This window comes from Rattus rattus, chromosome 10 (genome assembly GCF_011064425.1).
Source record: "Rattus rattus isolate New Zealand chromosome 10, Rrattus_CSIRO_v1, whole genome shotgun sequence".
Taxonomy (NCBI): domain Eukaryota; kingdom Metazoa; phylum Chordata; class Mammalia; order Rodentia; family Muridae; genus Rattus; species Rattus rattus.
In genome coordinates this window covers 7,736,560-7,762,617 of record NC_046163.1, presented here as the reverse complement: position 1 = coordinate 7,762,617, position 26,058 = coordinate 7,736,560, and the positions used below count along the sequence as shown (strand labels likewise).

Sequence of the window (26,058 nt, the reverse complement as noted above, 5' to 3'; positions counted from 1 at the left end):
AGATACCCATGCTCCTGACATAGTGGGGGGTTAATTGGATCTCAATATCAATAATTAAATAACCATTTGTTGTTTGCCTAAATGCATTTGTTCCTATATCAGAGATCTTAACAGTACCATCCACGTTTTGTTTTCCAGATAAGATCTCTTGTATCCCAGGCTTCAACCAAACTCATCCTGTAGCCAAGGATGGCCTTGAACTCTCGATCTTCGTCTACCTCCCATGTGCTGGGGTTGCAGCATGTAGCACCATGTGAGGGTTGTGGATGCTGGGGATGGAAACCAGCTCTCACGTGTGCTAGGCAAACACTCTACCAACTGCATGCCCGGTGCTGGCCCGAGTGTGTTATTTACCAGTTTCCCAGGTTGTATGCACTGGCATGAGATCTCCACAATAAACTTCTGTACCTTGCATATTTGAAATAATCAAAGACAGCTACTTAAAACAGCCAGCATCTAGGCCGGTCTACACACTCCTGTGACGCCCTGTGCTACGATGAGCTGTATCTGAACACTCCCTGAGATAGTGAAACCAGTGTGCAATGGACGTACTGCCACTGTTTAAACATCAGAGATTAGTATTAGATTTTATTTTTTTAGGTCTTCAATAAGAAAGAAATTAGAGTTAATTCCATGAATGTTGGCCACAGGAAGCCATGATTACTGCGGAAAGAAACAGAGAGAGGCATCGTACTCCTGACCTCAAAGTGACAGACAGTAGAGTGCTGACACAAAATAGAGTCACAGACCAACAGAGTATAGCAGAGGACCCCAAACAGACCCACAGAGCCACTGAGCACAACAGAAGACCCCAAACAGACCCACACAGCTGTGAACCCCTGGAAAATAAAAAGGGCAACCTATTCAGTAAATGGTGCTAGTCAATCTGGACATGTGTAAAGCACTTTTAAGAAAGCCCGCAGGGGGGTTGGGGATTTAGCTCAGTGGTAGAGCATTTGCCTAGCAAGCACAAGGCCCTGGGTTCGGTCCTCAGCAACAGGGGGAAAAAAAAAAGCCCGCAGGGCTCTGGGTCATGCAGGGCTCTGGGACGGTGACCTGATGAATGTGTGACCCGAGTAGTGCCCAGGCAGCCAGCTGCGGCAGGGAACTCGATCGGCTGACCTCTGTCACTGCCTGCCTGTCGCTCTTCTGTTCTGCACTCCTGGCGTTCTGTTAGAAGATCCACACTGAGTCTTAGAGCGACTGGAAATGACATTCGGAGTGGCATGTTCCTGGAAACCACTCGGATGTGCCTTTGCAGGCAGTCTTTCCCTCTGAGCAGCTTTAACTGACAGGCTCAATGGTCCAGAGGACTCGTCTTTATTGTTCCTGGGTAATGTGCGGCAGATCCCCGGGGGGCCAGCTCTCAACATGCCTAATTTGCCTCACGACAGACCCTGTCCACTCTAGTGTCTGAGCCTAGTGTTGAGGCATCTTCCCTCAGCACCCCTGGGTGCGACATCTAACCTGTGACAGCTGCATCCTAGACACGTCACTTTCAGATGACCTTGGGTCATCTCACTGCACATCTTCAGGAAGCCTGCAATGCCCAAGCAGCATGGGAGCCTGGCTGACATTCCTCTCAAGGGTACATCCCTCATCAAATAGGCCCAGGAATGGCTCAGGAATACCATCAGAGAAATGATGTATTTCTCTATGGCCAAGAGATACACTAATTCATCTCATAAATGATTCTGTTATATTGTAGCAGGTAAGTTATACTGTAGTTTGTCTGTTTGCTTGTTTGTTTATAGTCAGGGGCTCACTATGTAGCCCTGGCCATTTAATTGGTTGATTGATTGATTGTCAGGGGCTCACTATGTAGCACTGGCTATTTATTGATTGATTGATTGATTGTCAGGGGCTCACTATGTAGCCCTGGCTGTCCTGGAACTCTGTGTAGACCAGGCTAGCTTCAAACTTGCAGAGACTTGCTGCTTCTGCCTCCTGAGTGCTGGAACTAAAAGCAAGCGCCACTACATGAGGCTAAAAATATACAATTTGTTTGGCTGACAGGAATTCATCTAATATATTAGTGGGCAGGGATTGCTTGGGTGACCCTTTTTTGATTAAGCATACCACAAAATTAAACATCTCCTTTAAGTTGGAAACTGAATAGTTTTCTTAAGACGATCTCACATCTGCCTGAGCTTTGGGAAGCTGAGACAATGCTGACAACTGAGCCAGGAACAATACCTGGCCATGTAAGTGCTTTATTAAAATTGTATTTTATAATGGGATGACCACACAGCCCTTTCATTGTAAGCTGCACTTTGGGGTTACACCCTTTGGTGGTTTGAATAGGAACTCCCCCCATGGTCTCAAGTGTTTGAATGCTTGGCCAGGGAGTGGCACTATGAGGAGGTGTGGCCTTGTTGGAGGAAGTGTGTCACAGTGGGGGCGGATACTGAGGTCCCATATGCTCTGCCTACACCCAGTGTGGTGCACAGCTGCTCCTGTGCCTGTAGATCTAATGCAGACCTCTCAGCTCCTTCGCCAGCACCATGTCTGCCTGCACGCTGCCATTTCCCTCCATGATGATCACAGACTGAACCCTCTGACCTGTAAGCCAGCCCTGACTAAATACTTTCCCTTATAGGAGTGGCCATGGTCATGGTGTCTCTTCACAGCAACAGAAATCATAACTAAGACACTTCCTTGTACCGCATCCTAGGATACTAACATTTTGGAAGTAGATCCATGGACTCTCAGTGTCTGTGTTTCAGTCAGGTACCACCACTTAATCTCTTCTTAAAACAGAGATCAGAATCCAAGCACAGCTCTAGACCATATAGCCATTACTAAGGAAGCTGTCAGGGAAGGAAAACAAGTCAGAGAGAGCCGTGGATACAGTGCGACCCAGAGTGAAGGACACGCTATGAGGAAATGATCTCGTTTCTCTCCCAAATCAATGGAATAAAAAGAGAGGGGGTGCTAGAGACTGAGGAGAGCATAAAAGGCATCACCATACAATGGAGACACGTTTTCATCCTAATTTGAACAAAATAAGTGAGACAATCCTGGGAAGCAACGCCCACTTAGGATAATTGAGGAACTGTAATTCTCGAGGCTGTCGGCATTTGCACTGTGATTATATTTTACAAAAGGGAACGCCGAGAGAGGGGAGAGGAGAGACAGGGAGGAGAGAGGCAGGGTAAGAGAGACAAGAGGGAAGGAGGGAGGGAGGAAGAAAGGAAGAAGGGAGGAGAGGAGGAGAGAGAAAAGAAAGGAGAGGGAGGGAAGACGAAAGAGGGACTGGAGAGAGGCGGCTACCTCATGAGATGTGTGATAGAGAGAGAGCCGACTGAATAAAGCTAGGGACAGATGGGAGCCAACAGCACCATGGAGACTGCTAATGGGTGATGGCACGTGGCTTCGGTATTCTCTCTACCTCTGTGCATTTCTGAACAAGGTTAGAAACCATACGGTCAGTCAGCAGGGAATGCTGGGAACCACTGCCCGGACATTGGGTGGTAACAGACCTGCTCCAGGGGGAGTTTTGCAGTCCAGGCAGAGTCGAGAAGATTCTTCCTCTGACTTTTAGGGGCATCTCTCATCCGCAGAAAGAGCTCCTGTGCGTTCACGCCACACAGCTGACACACGCCATGTTCTGTAGCAAACACCTGGGCTCTCAGGTAACTGTTGTTGGACCGGATCCAGAATTCTTCCTGACAGTTCAGGGAGCAGAACCGTGAGTCCCAGGCGCTGGCTTTGGATCCTGGCTCGGGCTGGCATGTGGGATGCTGGCAGCGGAGGCAGAGTGGCCTTCCTTCCCTATCCACAGCCTGAAGGTAGCCCTGCGATGGGGATGGCTCAGCAGTGAGATCAGCGGGGCCGGGATTCGGAGATGGGACACGGGCTCTGTCAGGTTTTCTACAATTGAACAAAATACTGTGTAGTGATACGTAATGAGGCTGGGCCACTGCCATGTAGAGAGGTCTCAGCTCTGGTGTTCAGTGGGGGATGAAGTGCCTGTAATCAGTCCCACAGAGTTCAGCCAGCGTGAGAAGAGCCACATCACAGAAATTAACCTGACCCCGGCAGCCTCTTTTAGCCACTGAAGTGCTTCCCTAATAAACGCTCCCAGACAGCAGATGCTGCACGATGAGACATACTTGAAATGCTCATTCAGACTGGCGGAGAGCCCCACAGAACCCAGGGCTGCTCTGTCCTCACCCAGCCGGGCCACAAACCTCCTCAGCCTCAGAGCACCATGGGCTCTTCCTGTTTTTGTGCTACCTTACAGGGTGAAGGGACCGTCATGGACTGAGAGAACAGGAATTAGAACAGAACGCTTGCTAAGTATCAGGCTTCTTTGGGAAACTCCAAGTTGACTAGATGAGAACTAGAAATGAAACACGCAGGACACACGTCCGCTTGACATACGGAAACTACCAGGCTAGCAGAGGGAGCGCAGGTCTCCTGGCATTTTTACCCAGGCCTGTGGCAGGTCACATAGGCTCCTGGTTTTGGCTTTTCCTCATCTCTAATGTCTAAGACGATGAGCTCGTGGGCTTAAGAGTATCGTTGGAAGGGCTGAACAGCTATTAAATCCTGACTCTGCTTTGTGACCTCTAACATGGCTACCCCATGGGGGCTATTGCACAGAAATGGGGGTGAACGTTTGAAGCTGTGTTCTTTACCATGTGTTAGAACTATGGTGCACTTACTTTGTAGAAGGGTCCTGGGTCAGGGACCCCTTGGTGATGAGACGGATGTGGCCGCCCTCATTTTTCACCTTATTCATGGACGCTGTGGCAACATCTTCTTTGGTGATGTATCTAGAACAATTAGATGTTATATAACTCTTTCTCATTTAGGAGTTTCTGGGAAGGCAGACATTGCTCAGTGCAGACACAGGTAAAGTGTCTGTACTCCAGTAACTAACTCTTCCCCCATGCTTCTGGGAGCAACTCAGTAAGTTCACTGGGTCATACACACGGAGCCATGGGTGTAGAAGAGAGACTGGTTAGGAAGAGGACGGGGAGCACTGACACCGTTTAAGACTTAGTGTCAAGTTGCCAATATTTCTTTTTTCATTGTGGTTTGCAGACATTCATGAAGAATCCCAACCCCCAAAAGGACTGTGATAAATCTCAATTATGGCAAACAGAAAAAGAAAAATGTTGCCTACAAAACCAATTTCTGAATTAACTGCTAGCAGAGGACAGACGTTTTTGAAAGAAGAGCAGTGTGCGTTGGAAAGTAGCTCACCATGACAGATACGTGTTTGTGTCCTGAGCTGAATGTGGGGGTTGATGGCAGGCGCCTGCTTGCCCAGCTAGCATGGGTGCTGGGATAGGAGCTTTGGTCCTTACCTACGCACTGAGCCCTGTCTTCAGCCTGACATTTACTATTTGAAAGATGGAGTCCTCCCTCGCCCCCGTAGAGAGTGAGGTGTGAGGCCTCTCCCTCATGCCATCTAGGGTGAAGGTTTCTAAGAGGCTCTTGGATTACGTTCTTCAGAGAAGTACCCAGGGAGGATGGCAAGGGGGAAGGAGACCCAGTCTGGTGTTCCATGCTTGCTCTGTGGATGCGCTTTTATTCCTAACACCGCCACTCCCTGGAGCTCCACCAAGGGACATCAGTGCTGCTGAACTGCTTTCTCTGTGGCTACAAAGGTTCACCTGAGAGACTTTCCTTTCTCTTCCTCCCTGATGAGTCATCAAGATGTCTATGTGAACCCCTGAAGAGTTTCTTCACTCTCCTCCTTCCATTCCCAGGACTGGTTTTAAATAAGGTGGAGCCTAGGCATGTTCTGTAGTTGTGATAATCTATGATGACTTCAGACATGGCGACCCTTAGGAGCCCAACTGATCCTTAGGACAGTTCCTTTCCCCTTCTGGGAACATGGTGTTAGAGGAGGGACTAGATCCTCTTGAACTGGAGTTACAGATGGTTGTAAGCCATCATGTGGGTGCTGGGACCAAACCCAGGTCTTCTGCAAGAGCAGCAGGTGTACTCAACCATGAGCCAGTTCTCCAGGCCTCCATTTACAAACTCTAGACGTAAGGAGGAAGGTGTATGGGTAGGTTTGCTACTCTGTGATGCCCAAAGAAAGAACACTGCTATAGGACAGCTGGTAACTTCCCCTGGGACTGTTTACCCCATGCTAAGAGAACCAGGGAGAGGATCACAGAGAGGCTCATGGAAGAGAAGCGCAGGTGCTTACGATGACAAGTATGGACATTAGAAATGGACTCTTGGTGAAGACGGCAGGTGAGACAAAAATGTGACACAAGTAACCTTTATTTTCCAACCGTGGACTTGACAGATATTTCACACTCCTGGGAACAGGGTAGTGTGTTAAAACAGAACCGACTGTTCCACTGCAGGGCACACAGAGTCCCAGGGCCTGCTCTGAGGCCCTGAGGGTAAAAGGTCTCTTGTTGGTAGTAGCTGCCTGAGGATGCTTAGTAGGTCGAAGGTGTGTCAAGCCCTGCTCTGGCCTCTGTTAACGAGCAGGATTCCAGATAAAGGAAATCCATGCAGCTTTGAGCTCCCCATGTAGCGGAGGATGGGCTTGGATTCCTGATCCCCATGCCTCTACCTAAGTGAAAAAACTACAAGTGTGTGAGTCTTTGTTCAGTGCTATGAAGGAGCCTGGGTTTTGTATATGCTAGGCAAGCGCTCTATCAACAAACTGTATGATTTCCTCCTAATTTACCAAAATTTCATTCCTGATCCCACGGGACCCTTCAGATCTATAGAAACGGCCATGGAAACCAAACACTATAAACAGGACGCAAAGAGAGAAGACTTACCTTCTGGTACTACTCTCCTTGGCTTGCTGCTTCGTGATCTCTTCCAAAGCCAGCACCGGGCTGCGGAACAGCTGCCCACTTTTCCTGATGACCCTCTGCTTCATGGCGGTCAAACCGTTCCACTCTCGGACGAACCTCAGGATCTGGTGGGAAGGAAACGACACAGAGCTGGAATGTAACGTTGCTTACAAACATTGCTGTTCAACTCCTGCTTGAGGTGGTCTAACCTTCTGTGAGCACACCAAAAGCAAAACACAGATGTGAATAAAATGTAAAAAAAAAAAAAAAAAGAAACTTACAACACGAGAGAACTGATCTTACGGTATCCCTCAAACAGAGTCCTGTAGTTTAAGTCTCTCTTCAACTTGATAGAATTTCCATGCTATAAATTGCCTATGTCCAGTTCAATCCAGAGTCCCTAAAGGCACCTCAGCACCGGGAGGCCTATGTTCTGAACACACAGGCACCAACAGTGAGTGTGCTCACGGAGACCCGAACAACGTATAGGCCCCAGCAGCAACCCGGGAAGAGCTGGTCTCAGGGAAGCAGGTCCTGTGGGGCCACAGGGGATGGTGCAACTTGTGACAGTCGCGCTGTATTAGATACCTCAGAACCACAGGTCGGATGCCAGCAGTAAATCTGCGTCACTGACGGATGGCTATTGCAATTGTTCATTATCAACCAGTTATGGAAACCGGTTCACTAGCTTCGGTTTTATTATCTATGTATCTATCTACTTCCCTATCATCTATAAATCAATCAGCTATGTAGCATATACCTATGTATCTATGTAAATCTATTCAATCTATCGGTCTCTGAGGGTCAGTATTAACTGACGCCAAAAACATAGCTCCCTGCTGCCCTGTCCTTTTTGCAGGGTGTGGCCGACCCCTGGGCAGAGCGTCCTTCCCACTCTCAGGGTAGTGAAAACCACCAAGAAGCAGACAGAACCCTCATTGCTGTCATAAATACAAATGGTGCGGTGCACAGTGAGGTTAAGGTCCTCCCGGCAGTCACAGTGCGGCATTATCCTGGCTTCCGGAATGTGTCACCGTCAGAACTTAACCTTAAGAGACAAGTGCGATTCTGACAGATACATCAGAGCTGCTAATGCTATGAATGGGAGAGAACCGATGTGAGGATGATTCTGTCCTCGGCAGCAGCAGCTCTGGGTGTGATAACTCACCAAGGAAACGGATCCCACATTTATTTTTAGCACCAGTGGAATTTAATAGACGCTGACTGAATGGATAAAAATGTGGCCTGCACTCTGACTCTGCAATAAGCCATGAGGTTTTCTTTCATTTAACTAAAAATCACCTCTACAGTTATGAAAATAATTTTATTTAAAATAAATAATTTTATTTAAAACTCTGCTTACCAGAGAGCGATTCTGTTTTAGTTGAAAGATTGCTGGTAAGTCTTCCCAAAGGTCTAGTTTTATATCCAAAGGAATGAAATTACAGTTCATTGGCTTTCCATCCTGGTAACAGACAAGGAGACATTGTTAGTGGCTTTAGTCTGTAGGTACTCGTAACTACCTTATAAGAAAAGCTTAGGTACCATGTAGCGTGGCCAGTCTCCTAAAAAATAAAGAGAGGCACATTCTAGACAGGCAGAGCTGGGGTGCGCGGCGGAGGCCTTCTGCCTGTATAGCCGAGCTTTCTGTCGTCAGCCTGGGTGTTGTACTCACTGTGCCAATGCTCTCCCACTGCCTAACCTTGGAGAGACACACGGAGATGATGAGAAACTGAAAACCCAGAAGACCAGCACATCCGTGACGTTAACAGCAGCACAACCCTCTCCAACTCCTAAGTGATGGTCTTTATAATATTAGAACACCACTCCAACCAAAGAACAGCATTGATAAGCATCTGAATATCCCCTCCCAGGCGGGTTGACATTTTATGACCCATTGTTATTGCCAGGAGGGGAAGGGAGACAGAGAAACTCTAGAGACTTATTTTAAAACCTGCTTTTCCAAAGCCAGGTTCAGTGGCTGCCCCACGAAGTCCACAGCCTGCGAGGAGGGGAGGATGGAAGTGGACTGAGGACTGTCAGCTCTCAAACACGGGCGAACGCCATGTGCAGAGAGGACGGCTGCCAGAGGAGAATCACTAGATCCATGACAGCTTCTCAAATCGGAATTCTCTTAGTCAAAACGGATGCTAGCGGTCCACGATTGTGTTGGAAGAAAACTATGGAGGCTTTTTTGATGTGTTGTACACCTGTGTATGTAATTATATAATCCCTAACCCCGACTCTGGGATTCTCGTCAGTGATCAGTTCCCTTGTGACACGGGCAGTTACACTTCTGTTACTGACTCTTTCTTTACGCAGCATACGCTTAGGTAGTGACCGAGAGAGTTTACAAACGTCTACTGGAGGTGCCTCGGTCCTTCTAGTGTAAAAGGGTGATGTCTCATCTCCACTCAGTCCCGGCCGTGAAGAGCTGTCGACACTTAGATCTGTTTAGGAGTGGAGTGGACAGCAATCGAATGACGCCATCTTATGGTCATGGAGTAAGTATTCAGAACAACCGTAAATGTGTCTGTGGGACTGTGGACAGAAAGGTTAAGGAGAGGAACGTGCGGGAGGCTGGGAGACTTCTCTACCTTCTATCAGCTGTCTCCGGCACATGACAGTACAATGCAGTGTTTACAGATCCGAGGGACATCTGAAGCCCGGTTCCTTCTGACTAGCACGGTCTCTGGGCTCCTAACCTTTTATACCCGCGTGGGGGTCACCACTCTGCTCTTCCCATGTGACAGTGAGAGGGGCGCAGCCTGGAGCTCCATAAAGAGGGTGGTGTAGGGAATAGGGACTGCTTGCAGATGGCCGGTGTGTGTGTGTGTGTGTGTGTGTGTGTGTGTGTGTGTGTGCGTGTGTGCGTGTGTGTGTGTGTGCGTGTGTGTGTAGCCCCTCGTGCTCCCCTGCCTGCTTCCCCTCACCTACGGGCTCCACAGGGCGGGCGGGAGGGGATTCGGGCCTACAAGGCACTGAGTAGAGCCTTGCTTGGTCCCTGGTGACTCCATCTCACGGTGGTTCCCACAGTGCATGTTGTGTGGTGATTTGGTATCTGTGCAGCCATTTTCTTCTGACTGAACATGGTTATACAGAATACCATATATCTAATCTACTTAGAAGAAAACACAGTCAAAGGGAATTTGGTCATAAGATTTTTCTCTTCTCCCCTCCTCTCTCCCCTCCCCCTCCCCCCCTCTTTCTTTAGTGCTGGATTTTAAAGGCAGGGCCTTGTGCATCTAAGCAGATGCTGTTCCACTGAGCAGCGCCCTCAGTGCTGCATGTCATGTTTTAAAAAGCGTTCTTTCAGGCTGGAAGATGGCTCCGTGGGAAAAGGTGCTTGCGGCTGGACATGCTGGACTAAGTTCAATCCCCTGAAACCGCATGCTAGAACTAGAGAATGGAGCCGGAAGAGTTGTCTTCTGACCTGCACAAATACACCGTGGCACAAAATGTCCCCTATACTAAAGAAATGTAATAGTGAAACAATATAAAAAGTATTCTTTCAATAGAAGAGGCCATGTAAAACCGCAAATCTGATTTGTACATCTAACCTTGCTAGCAATTCAGAACCAAACGAACAGAGGCATTAGAATCCCTGCCCACTTCCCCATACCCACATCAGTGTAGGAGGCAGAGAGGCTTGCAAGAGCGTCTCAGGGGGCCGCACTGTCACAGCTGTTTTCTAATATTGGGGGACCTCGTCTGCCTGCCAAGCTCTTGCTCCCTTACGACTGCTTAAGTCAGCTCTCCTTAGCAGGCTTCATGTGCCGTGCTGAGACAAGACCATGCTACGGTAGCCCAGGCTGGCCTCCAGCCAGAATTCCTCCTGCCTCAGCACCATCGCACCCTGATCCACTGCCCTTGGCTGAAGCCAGAGAACCGCTGAAAATGGAGTGTTTCTCTTCTCAGCACAGCACTGTGCTTTAGAAAACACAACTAATCTTAAAAAGAAACACATGTTATTTATATAAATGTCAGTTTAAAACTGAATAATACATGACCATTTTAAGTGTCTTCATTTCAATACAGAATGGAGTATCAATAAATGTTCAATCAACGTGAGTTCACAGGGTCTCACACACACTTTCATCACGCAGAAACCGCCTCTGACTAAAACGTGTGAGCTGTGCTAGCCTAGGCTCCCTTGGGAGCCTGAGTGCTCACTCCACAAAGCCTTCTCTCCGACACTCAGCAGAGAGGGGCTGTGGGAGGTGGGGGTGGGGCAGTTGGAGATGGGGTTGGGGCGGGGTTTTAGGAGGTTATAGAAATGTTGCTTTAAATGCTAAACTCTACCAGGATGAGTTTTATCTTTGCAACGAATCCTCCCTACACCTTCCAGCTGAGGAAAGGCAGCAGAGCACGAGCAGATGTGTGTTCCCAAGACGACACTGAATGGGAACACAGGGAAATCACGGTCTCTTTCCCTGAATTCTGAATGAGTCCATGTTGCCTTCTGTTGTCTTCAGATTTCACACAGGATCTGATGACAAGCCAGAAGGAGGCGAAACCTGGTCCTTATCTCACTGTTGAGGATGCCCACCATCTTGTATCTTGTGGAACGGGCTCTAGGTGACACTCACCTTGGTATAGAGGTGGATCCGGTCGGTGTTTTTGCTTGCACAAAACATGAAAGTCTCACGCACTGGCGGAGTGTCTGAATTACTCAACTGCTCTGTGAAGAAGACAAGAGAGATGTTGAAAGGCCCAGGACCCACTTGAATAGCTCATAATTACCTATAACTCCAGATTCCGGGGATCTTAAGCCCTCTTCTAGCCTCTCTGATCATCCACACACACATGGTTATGCACTTGTGTAGACACACACACACACACACAATTTGATCAGCAATTCATGTCCAGACTTGAACTAAAACTCCCAGGGTAGGTCTTCTAAGAGAATCAGCATATACAGAAACCGGGGCTTTCTCTGCTAATGACTGAACAAGAAGCAACTAGATGAGGCTCAGCTGAAAAGATGAGTTAGTCAGAGGGGACCCTTCTCTAACACCAGAAGTCATTACCCAACTTGAAGGGTTTAGAGTCTCTCCTCTTTGTTGAACATATTGCAGCTGGGACTAAATGGTCCCCATTTGATTATCAGCATCAGGACAGCTTTGCTGCGTGTCACTGATGTGCCTGGTTCCCTGTGGCTGCTGTCTCACCCACAAGGAGAGGACTAGACAAGCTAATTTCCTCATCATTACTTAAAAGTAATTTCTTAGTCCCTTTACCCAGAATTCTTCAGGAGAGACAAAAATTATGGAAGCGAGTCTATATATCCATTACGGTCAAACAGGCTGAGGTGACACAAATAGCTTAGTGGTAGAGTATTTGTCTAGCATGCCTAAAGACCCTGGGTCGGATCCCCAGGACTACCATAACCAAACATCCTCAAAACACAGGTTTAATAGTAAATGCAGTTAACCTCTTCTAAACACATCTGGTCCAGGAAGCGTGCTAACTACTGTCCTGAGTGCATCCCTCACAAACAAAAAGCACATTTTTTTCTTTTAAAGATTTATTCATTTATTTATATGAGTACACTGTCGCTGTCTTCAGATACACCAGAAGAAGCCATCAGATCTCCTTACAGATGGTTGTGAGCCACCATGTAGTTGCTGGGATTTGAACTCAGGACCTCTGGAAGAGCAGTCAGTGCTCTTAACCACTGAGCCATCTCTCCAGCCCCCAAATGCATTTTTTTTTCCTTTCTTTTTTTCGGAGCTGAGGACCGAACCCAGGGCCTTGCACTTTCTAGGCAAGCGCTCTACCACTGAGCTAAATCCCCAACCCCCCAAAAGCATATTTTAACAGGAGGAATCTCAGCACATTATCTTGCTCAAGAGTAAAAGGAGCGCAGTAGTCTGTACTCTTAAAATGAGTTTATTATTTTTATTTATGTGCATGTGTGTACTTGTATGAGTTTATGTGCACTCTGTGCATGCAGATGCCGTGGAGGCCAGAGAGCACTGGCTCCTGCACTCGGGTTACAGGTAGTTGTGAGCCGCCTGGTTTGGGTCACTCTTAGTCACCTGCTGTCTCTAGCTGTAGAGCTTATACTCTCACCCCAGTGTCAGTGACCTCTGGGTGTTCTCGGAGCTTGGCTCTGCTTGCCACGCCACCAGCCAATATCATCAACATACTAGTTCTCTAGTCTAGGGCCCGGCTACTTTATAAAACTAGTTTGTGACTTATTTTTATAAATGAAAAAGAAACAGAACACCTCCAGTACTAGGGAGTGAAAGGGAAAGGCAAGTTATGCCCATATGGAACTGTCATAGTGAAAAGCCACCAGTTTGTACCATTAGTGCGTCTTATTGACTAAAAAACATCTCTGAAATTAGTGTGTGATGTTCAGTGGTAGCAAAGCCATGTTGCAGTCACTAGCCCAGGTGGTAGCTGTGAGGTTGCTGTCTGAACCCGTGTGAGCTCAGTTGTGGCTATAATACCACTGTCACTCAAAGCCATGCGTGATGCATACCAATCTGTAGGTCACTAAGTGAGTCAAAAGAGAAAATAATCCCAAACGGCTTACAGCATTTGGCCAGCTGGCCCACGTACAACTACAGGCTGGCATTTAGTGACCACCACGGCTGTACAGGAACAGGCAATAAATAAATACAACCTCGCCACCAAGGACTGCGAGTGTAGTCGTGGTTCACGCGGTCTCTGTATCTGTGCAGAGTGTGTGTATCTGCACCTGAATTCGGGGTTTCCAGCTCCCAGCTCTGCACATGGGTGCTGGGGATCACACTCAGGAGTCCAGGCTTGCAGGGCAGGCACTTTACCCACTGAACCATCTCCCCAGCTCTGTTCAGATGGCCTTGACACTATGTTCCTTGTTTCTTTAAAAAAAAAAAAAAATGCTGATTGAGGGTAGCTATCTGAAAGCATTCACTGTAAGATAGACAGACTATTGATTTGTTAGAATGGCTGTCGGTTCTGTCAGCCTGATTACTGTGACCCGATGGGCCACCCAAATAAAAACAGCTCTCACCCTGTCGATGAGCTCACTGCGGTTGGGCAGGGCAGCATTCTGGAGGCGAGAGCAGTTTATTGGTTGTGATGCTATAGTGTTGATTCCAGCAGAGAGCCATCTGGTATTTAAGGATGCTTCTGCGGAGGGTGGGTGTTTTAACATAGAAGGTACTGGGATAATGTTTCAATCACAAACTTAGCAATCGCACCGTGTATTAAGGTATATGGTACCTATTTATTTAGTTGGTTAACTTTGAAATGGGGCCTCATATAGCCTAGGCTGGCCTCAGATTCAGTATGTTCAAGGATGACCTTGAACTCTAAATCGTCCTGCCTCTTCCTCCTGAGTGCTGGGATGACAGGCTTTTGCCACCACAAATGGTTCATACAGGGCTGGGGACTGAACCAGAAGACTCAGGCACGGTAGCTAAGAACTCTATCAACTGAGCCACATCCCTGTCCCCCTAGGGTTATTATCTGAGCACTAGCGATGGAAGCAGGACATGCCAACCCCTGCCTGAGATGGCAGTCCGTCTTCCCCTCACCTTTCGATGTTTCTTCCTTGTTCCTGGCCAACCACTCCACTTCCGGCTGTGCGGAGCACGGTTTTACACAGTGCAGACGAGCTTGATCATTTTGGGAGGTGCTTTTCTGAGACTCCTCTTCCTCCTCTTTGTTGTTATCCCGCCTATGGCTGAGGCCAGCTGGAATTACAAAAACACAATAATTTAAAGGTAACAGGTGTGGATTAAAATGTCACAGCTCAATGTTATTAGAAAAATACAGTTAACAGTGTTTATTCAGACTCATCAAACATTTATCAGGAAGGGACTGTTTGCCTTGCCTCCTGAAGGTCCCCTTCTAAGATGCACGGAGACACAAAAACGTAAACAAACAGATAAAGAATGTATGTACAGGGCTGGAGAGATGGCTCAGCGGTTAAGAGCACCGACTGCTCTTCCAGAGCACCTGAGTTCAAATCCCAGCAACCACATGGTGGCTCACAACCATCTATAATGAGATCTGATGCCCTCTTCTGGTGCACTCACATACATAAAATAAATAAATATTAAAAAAAAAAAAAGAATGTATGTACAGATGAGAAGAGACCTGGAGGCAGGGAGGGCAGCCAGGAGAAGGTGGAGCCCAGCACGGTAAGAGTGCACTATTAGATTATTACACCCCGCACAGGCTGACAGGGCCGTGCTCTGAGAGCTCCACCTAAGCTCGGAGCTGCTACTGAGCCTAGCACAGGGGCTTACACCAATGGATATACTCTGGACGGGATTGGAGAGCAACACAGAGGGTCAGGTAGAGGAGTAATGATCACAGTCTGACCCCCAGCCCCCAGCCCCCAGCTTCCAGGTCTCATTACGTAGCCTTGGCTGGCTCAGAACTCACAGAGTTCTACCTCCAAAGAGCTATGATTAAAGGCATATGCAGCCATGCCCAGCTGACACCCATCACTAACGGGTGACCCTCACTGCTCTGTAAGTAAAGATCCCAGATGGCAAGAGTGGAGGAAGCTGCTACTGGGTCTTGAGAAAGCTGCTAATGGCCTTCGGTGGCAGCAACAGGCCTAGGCGTTGGTGTATGGATGTATTTGGGAGTTTGACAATTGAGGGGAAGTGAGAAGGACGAGGATACCATTGAGGTTTTTTTTTTTTAATTTTAAATTAATTTTAATTTAATGCACATGGGTATTTTACCTGCATGTATGTCTTTGCACCCTGTGAGTACAGGGTTCACAGAGGCCAGAAGATGGTTCCAAATCCTCTGGGACCGCAGTTAAGGACTGTTGTGAACAGCCATGCGGGTGCTGGGAATCTGGGTCTTCTTGACGTACAGCCCAGACAAGCCTACGCACTGAAGGTTGACATCTGGTGTCTTCGTCAGTAATTTTCCACTTTATTTTGGTCTCTCATTGAACCCAGAGCTAACTGATTTGGTTTTTCTGGCTAGCCAGTTGGTAAATTCCAGAAATCTGCCTGTCTCAATGTTCCCAGGGTGTGGATGTATGCTGTGCCTGGCTTTCTATGTGGGTGCTAAGATTCAAATTTGGTCTCCCTGCCCCCAATCACCACCACTAAGACACGGTCTCTCTTGGAACTTACTCTGTAGACCAGGCTGTCCTAAAACTCAGAGATCTAACTGCCTCTGACTTCTGGGGTTAAAGGCATGCACCAAGCCTCAGACTTGGGCCCTAATGTTCATGCAGCAAGAAGCTGACAATCTCTTTAGCTCTAACAATCCTAGCCTGGAGCATGTTAACCCTGAGGATCCCACTGGGTGCCAAAGCAGAGGCGTCTCATAGGATACGCTGGATAAAACCACTCTGGCATTCAAGCCAGAGATATAAAGCTGAGCAACTCCGGCCCCTGGTTGTTCAATATCATTCAGTGTGTCCTATGCCCTATTTACTTCAAGCACCGGAGGCCTGAATTAGCAGCTTTCAGACCGCAACATCCTATACGGTTCCTTTAATGTTTGTGGATTCTACTGTTTCAAGAGTTTCAAGAAAGCAACATTAAGATTTTAGTTAGGATTAATTCTGCCTTTTCATACCTCGGGGGCACAAACAGACCAAGGCATGAGATCGTTATGCCAACTGTAATGATGTAAAAGCGATGTAAATGATGTAATGATGTAAATGACTGTAAAGCTGACTCGCACTGTTCCTGACCATTCTCCCCTCTTCTCTAAGCGGATGACTTCATGCTCACATGAAGTGGTTTATTTTTTCAAGTTTCTAGGCAGGCTGCTTATCAATCAGAGGTCTAGAAACTTCACTGTTGCTCCTGGCATCAAAAGGGAAAAAAAATGAGAACTATCAACCACATAACAAACTGTGATTTTTTTCCTAAGGGAGTCACTTTCTACTCTTACGGTGAGCTGACCTTACAAGTTGCTTTGTTTTGATTGCTGCAGTCGGGGTCACAGGGGGTTGTGTTAACTGTGCGAGGGCATCCATGGGTCATGTTAACTGTGCGAGGGCATCCGTGCACGGAGTGTGTGGTTCTAGTTTAGTTTCAGAGAACAGGTGCCCACATAACAAACACAACTACCCAGATGGCCACTTGTCAATTTGATACAGTTCTCAGAAGTGAGAGGAAAGACTCAGCTACTGACGCATTTTCCTTCAGATCAACACGGAGAGGAGGAGGAGGAGGAGGAGGAGGAGGAGGAGGAGGAGGAGGAGGAGGACTGTAACATCAGAGTTTTTGGTTCTGTCTTGATCAGAGTCAGTTGTGGGAAGAATGAATATATAGGAGAACCACTGTGGACAACTATACCATTGATAAAATAACCTATTTCTACTTTCCAAAATTGTCAAATGTGGCATTCTTTCATTACCATAAAATATTCCCTGAAGTGAAAACAGAATACTAATGATATTTTTCTGTTACATTGTATTTACTACTTATATATGTGTTGGCCGGATTCTTTTAATAAGACCTTGAGAAGAGCTTATGAGTTGTCAAGCAAGAAATATGACACAATGTATACTAAGCAGGCCAAGTAGTTACAAAATGATTCCATTTGGATATAAAAATCATCTAATTTCCTTAAAAACAAGAATATCTACTTCTTTTTTAACAGCAGGTCTGTGATGGGCAGCACATTGGCTACCATAGCAACAAGACTTCTCCTGCCCACTGAGCTCACATCCTGCTGACATTATTCAGAAATGCCCATTTGTGCCAAGTTAATGCCAAGCCAGTGACACTCAGAATATATTCTTGACAGAACCAGGAGTCATTCACATTCCACAGGGGATGAATTTACAGTCTTCACCTAGTGAAATTCATACTCCATTTTAAGGCCTCAGGCCCTGCTGAGTCACGAGGCACTTTCCTAACAATAGTACCCCAGAGATTGGGTGGTCTTTTGGAGCCCTCCCTGCCAACCTCCCCTGCACCTCCCGTGCACTCACCAGCTCTGCCCTGAGGGTTCTCACACATCTCACAGTACGGAAGGCCTGGGTCATTGAGGAATGTGCAGAAGCCACACTGCCACCGCTTCTCAGGAAGGGCTGGGGAGGTCAATGGGGACTTGACCTCATGAACACCGTCGGTGGACGTGGCCTTGGCTTGCAAGGACGGCTTTTCCTCCAGTGCACTGCAGTGGTCCCTGGTGCTCAGGGATTTCAACCTTTTAGCTTCAGGTTCAACCCCATTTTTGTCAGTTGTACCCTCCTTGGTGGCCATGTTTCTAGGGTCTGAGGCCACTGTGGTCTTCTCCTTGACTGCCTCTGCTGCATCACCGGACGTTTCCAACAGTCTCTTTCTCGGTTTCGGTAAGAAGAATGATCGAATGTCATGCTGCTTTTCTTTTTCAAACTGAAAAAGAAAAAAGCCAACAGTTATCAAATGAGGGAGCAACTGTTCTTCCTGAATGAAAGAACTTAGCACTTTCATTAACCAGACGGACTGGAAATGAATCCAATTATAGTACCGCTCTTCACAGACACACATAGCTCAGTGGAGTGAACACAGTCAAGTACTGAAGGAGTGTAGCCATGCACGTTCTATGTGTCTTCGCTTGGCACGTACTGTGTGCTGAGCTTGTCTAACCCTCATGACAGCCCTGTGAAGGAGGCTTCAGGTGAGGAAACGGAAACATTTTAGAGAAGTTATGAAATAGAACTACACTTTATACACTACCTGCCTTAGATGCCCATCTGGTAAAAGAGGGAATTGCGTACATAGACATTTAAAGCAAATTAAATATTTGCTTTAAATATTTTAAGTATTTTAAGTCAGTCAAGAACCTAGAAAATTGTTTCCATGGCCAAACTGTAAGCACTCTGTATATAAACTATCACACTCATGCTAAAACGTTATACTGACCAGGAAACACTTTTCAAATAGCATTAAAATATTTATCTGACCACCAAACGCATATGCATACACATGAATGTGCACTCCCACATCTATTTCACATACCTACAAACATACAAACACAGAGACACACTGATCAAGTCAGCAAAGTCAGTCAACAGGTTCTCCAGGGCAGGAGTGAGGATTAAAAAGAAAAAGACAATTAGACAACATTATACCGTGACTCCAGCTAGTTCTGAGGCTGAATTATTCTCCAGTCTGCTTTTATATCACCTTAATTACATGCAGAATAATAAGATCAGTTGTGGGTCAGGGAAGAAGCAAGGCAATAAACAGAATCCTGTAAACACCTTTCTAGGGGCTGGTCAGGATGCCCAAGACAAAAGGACTGCCACACGTGCCTCCACTGAGCAGGCTCTGAGCTCTGCATTAACTCGAATGTTCTTAATCTGGGCCTATTCCAGAGTCCTGGCCCAAAATCAGATTCCCCCCTCGAGAGTACTTCTTTGTCCTGGGCCCGATGTCAAATTCCCATCTAGTTTCTAGAAGCAAGAGGCCCAAAAGGCTCTCCACAACACACAACATACAGACATACACATGAAAAAGGAAAAGTTTTCCTTTCTTTCCGAGGGTTTCATTAGCTTCTAACACTTCACAATTACCTACATCTAAGTAATCGGTAAGCACATGCCTCGAAATCCCACTCAACACCCAGGATACCTTATTCTGTGTGAATGTTGTTTTTTCCTTTTATACATTTTCATGACTTCTTGGACGATTTCTTCCTTCCCACTTTGTCTTTCCTTATTTTCTGGGATTTCTGCTAGCATAATGCTGGGTCTACCCGCTACATCTTACTAGGCTCATATTTTCCTTTCGTCTTTTGCCCTCAAGAATACTAAGCTCTCCTCTGCTTAGCCTCCCCCTTTGGTACAGAATTACTTTCATTTGGCAGTCATGTGCATATCTATAAACATCACATTTATTGATCTACTACATATATGCACGATGTGTATCTGTGTGGACACTTGGGGGCCACAGCACATGTGTGGAGGGAATACGAGGTTAGCTGGAAGATCAAAAGAACGGAGAGAAGGAAGTATTCTTAGACGCATGAGGACCAGTGGGTGCTGGAGTAAGTTTGAGGAGCGGTGGGAAGGAGGAGAGGGAAGATGGATAAATAAATGAAGGACAATATGAATGGAGGACAGCTGATCTGGACATCCAGGAACCACCCACGGGCAGGTGGACAGACAACAGGAACAGATGTCCAGCCACACGGAGGCAGTTTGAGAAGGGAAGAGACGGTGAAACAAAGACAGGAGAGCATTAAGGATGAATGAAGGAGAGAAGCCAGACCAACTCACGTGGTAGAGAGGGGAAGACTGAACCTTCCATGATTTCAACTGGGGGCTGATGTTCTTCAATTCTGGGCTGTTTCTTGGGCTGCTTTTGCTTTTTATATCTTTTCTTTCTGAACATTTTTATCTTTTTGTTCTGGGTGGTCTCCGCCTTATCTTTTCTTTCCTTGTTAAATAATAAAATTCTAGCTTCTGGCCCTGTCTGCTGACTTTTCCCTTAGTTTGTTTCATAGATATAATCATTTCTTTTAATTTTCTGAGCTATCAAGGACACTCCTGCTTTGTTTTTGTTTTTCTGTTTTCTTCGGGTCACTGTTTGCTGTATTGATGGCCGTTTCTTGGCATAAAGAATTTAGCTTTGCACAATACTGGTGGCCTTTCACTACCACAACACTGAAGTCCTTTTCCTAAAAGAATCCCACACAGGGCCTATGGTAAAGATTCTCTTAATTATGCTATTGCTAAAAATATTTTAATTCCATTTATTACCTTGCACATGTGTGCACGCATGCAGGTGCATATATGTATGTGTGCGTATGTGGGAGGTCAGAGGGCAGTGTCAATGAAGAAGGTTCTCTCCTTCTACCCTGTGCTTTCCCATGAGGCTTGGCAGCAGGGTTCCTGATCTACTGAACTATCTTGTCAGCCCTAATTAAATGATTAGTGCCTCTGTTCACATTTAGGAAGTTACACAATGACACGGGGGTGGTGACCAGTGAGTAGATCAAACACAAGTGATAGAGATCTTACATGAACTTAAGTCTTCCCTTCCATCTGTTTCCGGTCTAGTGAGATAGCCCTCGATTGCCTCTCTTCTTAGATAAGCAGTTTACAACTTCTGTTTTGAATAAAAGGCAACTAAAGCATATGTCAGCCTGACGGCTCTTCTTGGTTGTCGATGACATCTGGAACTAACTGAAATCCAAAATGGAAGGCATACCTGTGAGGGAGTTTTGCTTAATTTGAAGTAGGAAGATCCACTTCTAATCTGGATCTCTGAGGTAGGAGAACTTGCCTTTGCTTCAGATCTTTTGAGAGGAGAGAAGACATACTTTCAATCCAGACCTTGAAGTGGGAAGACAGACCTTTAATCCAAATCGTATCTGGGCCTCATCTTCCGCTGGAGGCCTATGTAAGAACTTGGAAGGAAGACTTTGCTCTTTGCCTGCCTGCTCTCGCCTTGCTAGCAAGCCCATTCCTTCACTGGCATGGGAGCCTACATCTTGGGATTTCAGGGTATACCTAAGACCAGGTGAGACGTCTGGCCTCGTGGATTCTTGGACTTTCCTTTCATAGCCAGCCATTGCTACATTATCTCGACCACCGCCTATCATCATTCTAATCAATCTCCTTTCTATATAGATATTCGTTCTATAAGTTGTTAGCAAGCCCTGACCAGTACAGTCAGTATAGTTATATATGAAATGCACATTAGTGAGCCAACACATACAGACATTCAGTTGTGTTTAATGATTCAGAGTCTTTTGACAGAATCTCTGTGTTTTAGTGCATTATCATCATTGTATGGTCATCTGTGGAGGCCTGAGATGTCTTTCTCCATCACTTTCCACCTTACAAGTGGAAGCAAGGTCTCTTACTGAGACCAGTGCTCACTGCACTGGCTAGTCTGGCTGGCTAGCCTATCCAGATGAGCCACGCCTCTGCCTCCTTTGTGCTGGGATGATAGGTGGGTCACCGTGTGCACCTGGCTCTTAGTGGCTTCTGATACCTAAGCTCTAGTCCTCGCCCTTGCATTACGCTCCCCAGGCCTCTAGTCTACATTTCAAATAACTGTTTCTTTAAAGACTCTCCTTCTTAGCTCAACATCTCCCTCCCACCAAAAAAGTGTATAGGACTTCTTTTTTTTTTTCCCCCGGAGCTGGGGACCGAACCCAGGGCCTTGCGCTCCCTAGGCAAGCGCTCTACCGCTGAGCTAAATCCCCAACCCCATGTATAGGACTTCTTAAAACGAAAGCAATCTTCCCAACAAAATCCCTTAAAGAAATCTTCCCACAATGAATCCTTAGACCTTCAAGTATAGCAGTCCTCCCTAAGTAAGCAACTGACTTAAGCGATTTTTTAAAGTTTTTTTTTTTTTTTTTTTTTTTTTAAACTTTGGGAAAGCAGCATTTGAGAAATCCTCATTTTGCACTAGAGGAAATGGAGAGGGATGCTCAGTGGTGAGAGACTGCAGTTGGACACAGGGAGATCACCTCTGCCATGCTGGAGATCACCAACAGTGTTCGGTAGTGAGGAGGCGACTCCAGTGTGTGTGCTGGTCTGAAACCACGTGCCACGGGGAATTACAGACTGAGATTTTAGCAAATCAAGTCCAGGAAGGAGGAAGTAGCTGGAAATAAATCACGGCAATAATTTCTTAAACCAAAGGATATGCCAAGAATATAATTCTTGCAAACTGTGTGATTACTGAGACTAACTAATTTTATGAGGATGGTTGAGTTGGATAATGAGGAAGTCCGTCAGAGGTAATGAAACTTACAAGCGAGTATCTGGCTGAGGCTGCAAGAGGCTGGAAGGGCTGGCAGGAATGGAACTTTCCTTTGCAGTCATCAGTTAGAAACCTGATTCCTAGCATCAGTTGAACTTTCTGATTAGAGCCTCTGGGCAGCTGAGGAGGAAGTTACTGATGAGGGCTCTTATGACACAGAGCAGCTATGACTGGCAGGAAAGCAAGACCGAGAATCTCTGTGATATATCCTAGAGGTAATTATATATGCTGGTTGGGAACAGAGAAGGGTCAGTGATCTATGTTCTTGAAAGCCACAGGCAGCCTCTAAGCCTCTGTGACTGAGCGGACACACTCGTTTGAACCGTGCGTGCATTCTGTGGGAGAAGGATTATTCCTCCATGGTCTCAAAGGAACTCAGGACCCAACTCAGGTGAAGTCATGCAGACGCACTTACGGTGTTGTGTTACTGGCCCCATTTCTCTCACTACGCCGAAGTGGGTAAAGACAGACTGAGTGTTCGCATGTGAAAACGCACACTAGTAGTAAAGGAACCACATATGAGCGTGTGCCTCTGTGTGTAGTATTTGTGCGTGTTTTGTGTGTACGTGCGGGCATGCGGGAGTGATGCGCAGGACTGTATAGGAAGACTGAAGGACACTAGGTCTCCTGTTCTATTTCCCTCTGATTCCCTTGAGCTAAGGCATCTCATCTCACTAAACTTAGAGCTCACCACTTTTCGGAAGGGGCTGGTAGGCAGCCCTTTAAGCAGGGGCTGTGGACCTGAATTCTGGGCTTCATGTTTACACATGTGCTCACCCGCTGAGCCATCGCCCCACCCCAAGGGAATTAAATATGAATGTGGGGTGGCGAGCTGTGAAAGGTACTCTGATTCCTGGTCAAGACAGGTCGAATGCCTGGGGACCCTAAAAGGGATGGCACCGCATTCCCAGCCTCCCAGATCAGGACCTCACTAACTGCAGCCCCCCACAAACTCCAGTAGAGAGGTTTGAGACAGATCAGTCACAGAGGACAATGCCCCAAACCCCTCCTCCACAGGTGAGGACTTGACCACAGGTCACATAGGTTCAAGACAAATCAATCATAGAAGCAGGACCATCCCCCCCGAATATGTAGATGAGGTCTTCCCAAGCTCTCAGGCCAAACCAATAGGAAGTACCTGCTGTCACACACTGACCCGTCCAAGAAATTGTATTTAAGTATCGTGTTCAGAATTAAAGGTGTGCAGGAATTATTCCATTGTCTGAGAGCTTCCGTCATAAGACTGTAACACCACTGCTGCCTTGGGAAGAGATCTGCTCTCCCAAAATCATCTCCACCAGAAGCTCCCCTGCACCCCTCCACAGTGAGTCAGTCTCCTGCAGGGCCCGCAGCAGGGGACAGTGAAAGCTGTTCCCCCCTACCCAAGTTCTCTTCTCTCCCCCTCACCCCAACCCACACACCTAGCCGAGAGAGAGAGAGAGAGAGAGAGAGAGAGAGAGAGAGAGAGAGAGAGAGAGAGAGAGAGTTACTGTGAAGAACACCTCTACCCCCACATCCCACCACGGCGCCAGAGCCCTACATATACATTTTATTTTTTGTTTTGAGAAAGGATATATATGTGTGTGTGTGTGTGTGTGTGTGTGTGTGTGTGTGTGTGTGTGTGTGTGTGTATGAATTCATCTCCACCCCAGACTAGCCTAGAACTTGCTTAGTAGCCAAGGGTGGGTGACCTTAAACTCCAGATCTTCCTGCTCTTGCCACCCCAATGGTAGCACAATGGGTGGAGGCCACCTTTTCTGGATTCCGGTTTTACAGAAGTGTCTGAGTACTTGTAGATTCCTCTGACTTCAAAGAATATTCCTTTAAAATGTGACGGTATACCTGCAGAGTGACCAGTGCAGTCGGAACACTACTGCAGATGCTCTGCCCGCCACTGCAGCTGGACTCTGAGAAAGCTGTCCCAGGAGTGGTCACACAGTGGAGAGGGACGGTGGATGAGGTGAGTGGAGAAAACGTGCCCAGAGTCCAGGAGACCACTGCACTAGGGGATGTAAGGAATGCACAGGCAGAGGCTGGAGAGAGCTCAGGGGTTAAGAGCAAGGGCTATTCTTACGGAGGATCCCGGTTTGGTTCCCAGCACCCATGTCGCGGCTCGCAAAGACCAGTTAGCTCCAGCTGCAGAGGTCCCTATGCCTCTGGCTTCCATGGACACTGTACTCACAAGCACACATGCCTACCCCCGTCCACATACACACACTAACAAAACAAAACAAAAACGTAAAGAAAAAGAACTCAAGCACCATGCAGCTTAAAACAAAACACACCGTCCTTAATACTTTGAGATGAGACACAGTGATGGCACTGTCTCTAAATAGCACATCCAGCAGGTAGGCAGGCGTTTGGGACAGTTCATAATCAGAGGATGAACTTTTTCACACGATACTGATTTGCAGACAGATACACTATATTAAAGTCACAGGTCTGTGAGATGCTGGCAGAAGCAGGTATGAAACACCCATCTGTAAAGGGAGGAGGGCCAGGAGTTCAGGGGTATCCATGGCTACACAGACTCAGCAGCTCTGGGGACATAAGAGGCTGCCTCAGAAACAACAAGACATGCTTCTGGTGACTTTGTTTTTGAGACATAGTTTTATGTATCTCGGGCCTTGCAGTTGTCATACAGCAGAGAGAAAACTCCAACTCTTGGCCCTCTGGCCTTGAGGGCTAAGACTGTAGGCAAGAGCCGAGATGCCCATGTCTCCAACGATTTCTATATTTTATTTCCTATATTTTATTGTGCAGCTGAGTTTTTTGTTGAGCATCCAGCTTTAGTGTTGGTGACTGTTGGAACATGGTTCAGGAATGCAGTCTGTGAGAATTCGGAGGGCCGTGAGTGCACTCCAAGAAGACAAGAGTCTTGTGACCCAAGGTTCTCCGAAACAGAATTGTTCTTGGAATGTATTTCCGAGCTCCTCCCAGGTGTGGGTGTGAGCTCACTTCAGATTACTCATTACTGCCTGCTGCTGTCACTCCACTGAGTGTTTAACTCCCCTTCCCATGCCTCTATGGAAAACATGTCTTTGCTTGTCCTTAAGACTGTATTCAGCGTGAACTCACGGGAACTTTAATTGGCTGACCTTTCTTAACCTTCAGAGCATAAAGTCTGATGCTTCGAATAAAGCTGGATATTACATGAGACTTTATTCTGCCTTAAACTGTAGGCTCTATTCTCCCAAGTCCCAGTACCTCTAGGGATGTGGCGGTCACAGTCCTGGAGCTCTCCTTGGATCCATGGATTAAAGCATCTGAGGAGAAGGTACTACTATTTCCCAAACAAACATGTTTTCTAAGAACTTTACATTTATCAACAATGCGACTTCCCCTGTGACTGAGAGGGTAAGGGTAGGTGGTCTCACCATAACAGACCAGGATCTCCAAATACCAATATCCATCCTGACAGCTTAATGTTTAGCACTCAAATCATACTGCCAGGTAGATTATGTTTTTTTTTTTTTTTTTTCCGGAGCTGGGGACCGAACCCAGGGCCTTGCGCTTCCTAGGCAAGCGCTATACCACTGAGCTAAATCCCCAACCCTCTAGATTATGTTTTTTAAAAA

The 26,058-nt window shown here is 46.8% G+C and overlaps 1 protein-coding gene across 1 annotated transcript in view; it reads right to left on the bottom strand.

Annotated features, from left to right (window-relative positions):
- Positions 1-26,058, bottom strand: part of Zranb3 (zinc finger RANBP2-type containing 3) — an 84,179-nt gene that overhangs the window by 2,198 nt on the left and 55,923 nt on the right. Inside the window, exons 10-16 of the mRNA XM_032915547.1 lie at positions 17,581-18,109; positions 14,315-14,473; positions 11,372-11,463; positions 8,146-8,247; positions 6,765-6,907; positions 4,671-4,781; positions 3,483-3,873 (exon numbers count right to left, since the gene is read on the bottom strand). Of these exons, the coding sequence (XP_032771438.1) occupies positions 3,483-3,873; positions 4,671-4,781; positions 6,765-6,907; positions 8,146-8,247; positions 11,372-11,463; positions 14,315-14,473; positions 17,581-18,109 (1,527 nt within the window). The remainder of the gene's footprint in view (positions 1-3,482; positions 3,874-4,670; positions 4,782-6,764; positions 6,908-8,145; positions 8,248-11,371; positions 11,464-14,314; positions 14,474-17,580; positions 18,110-26,058) is intronic.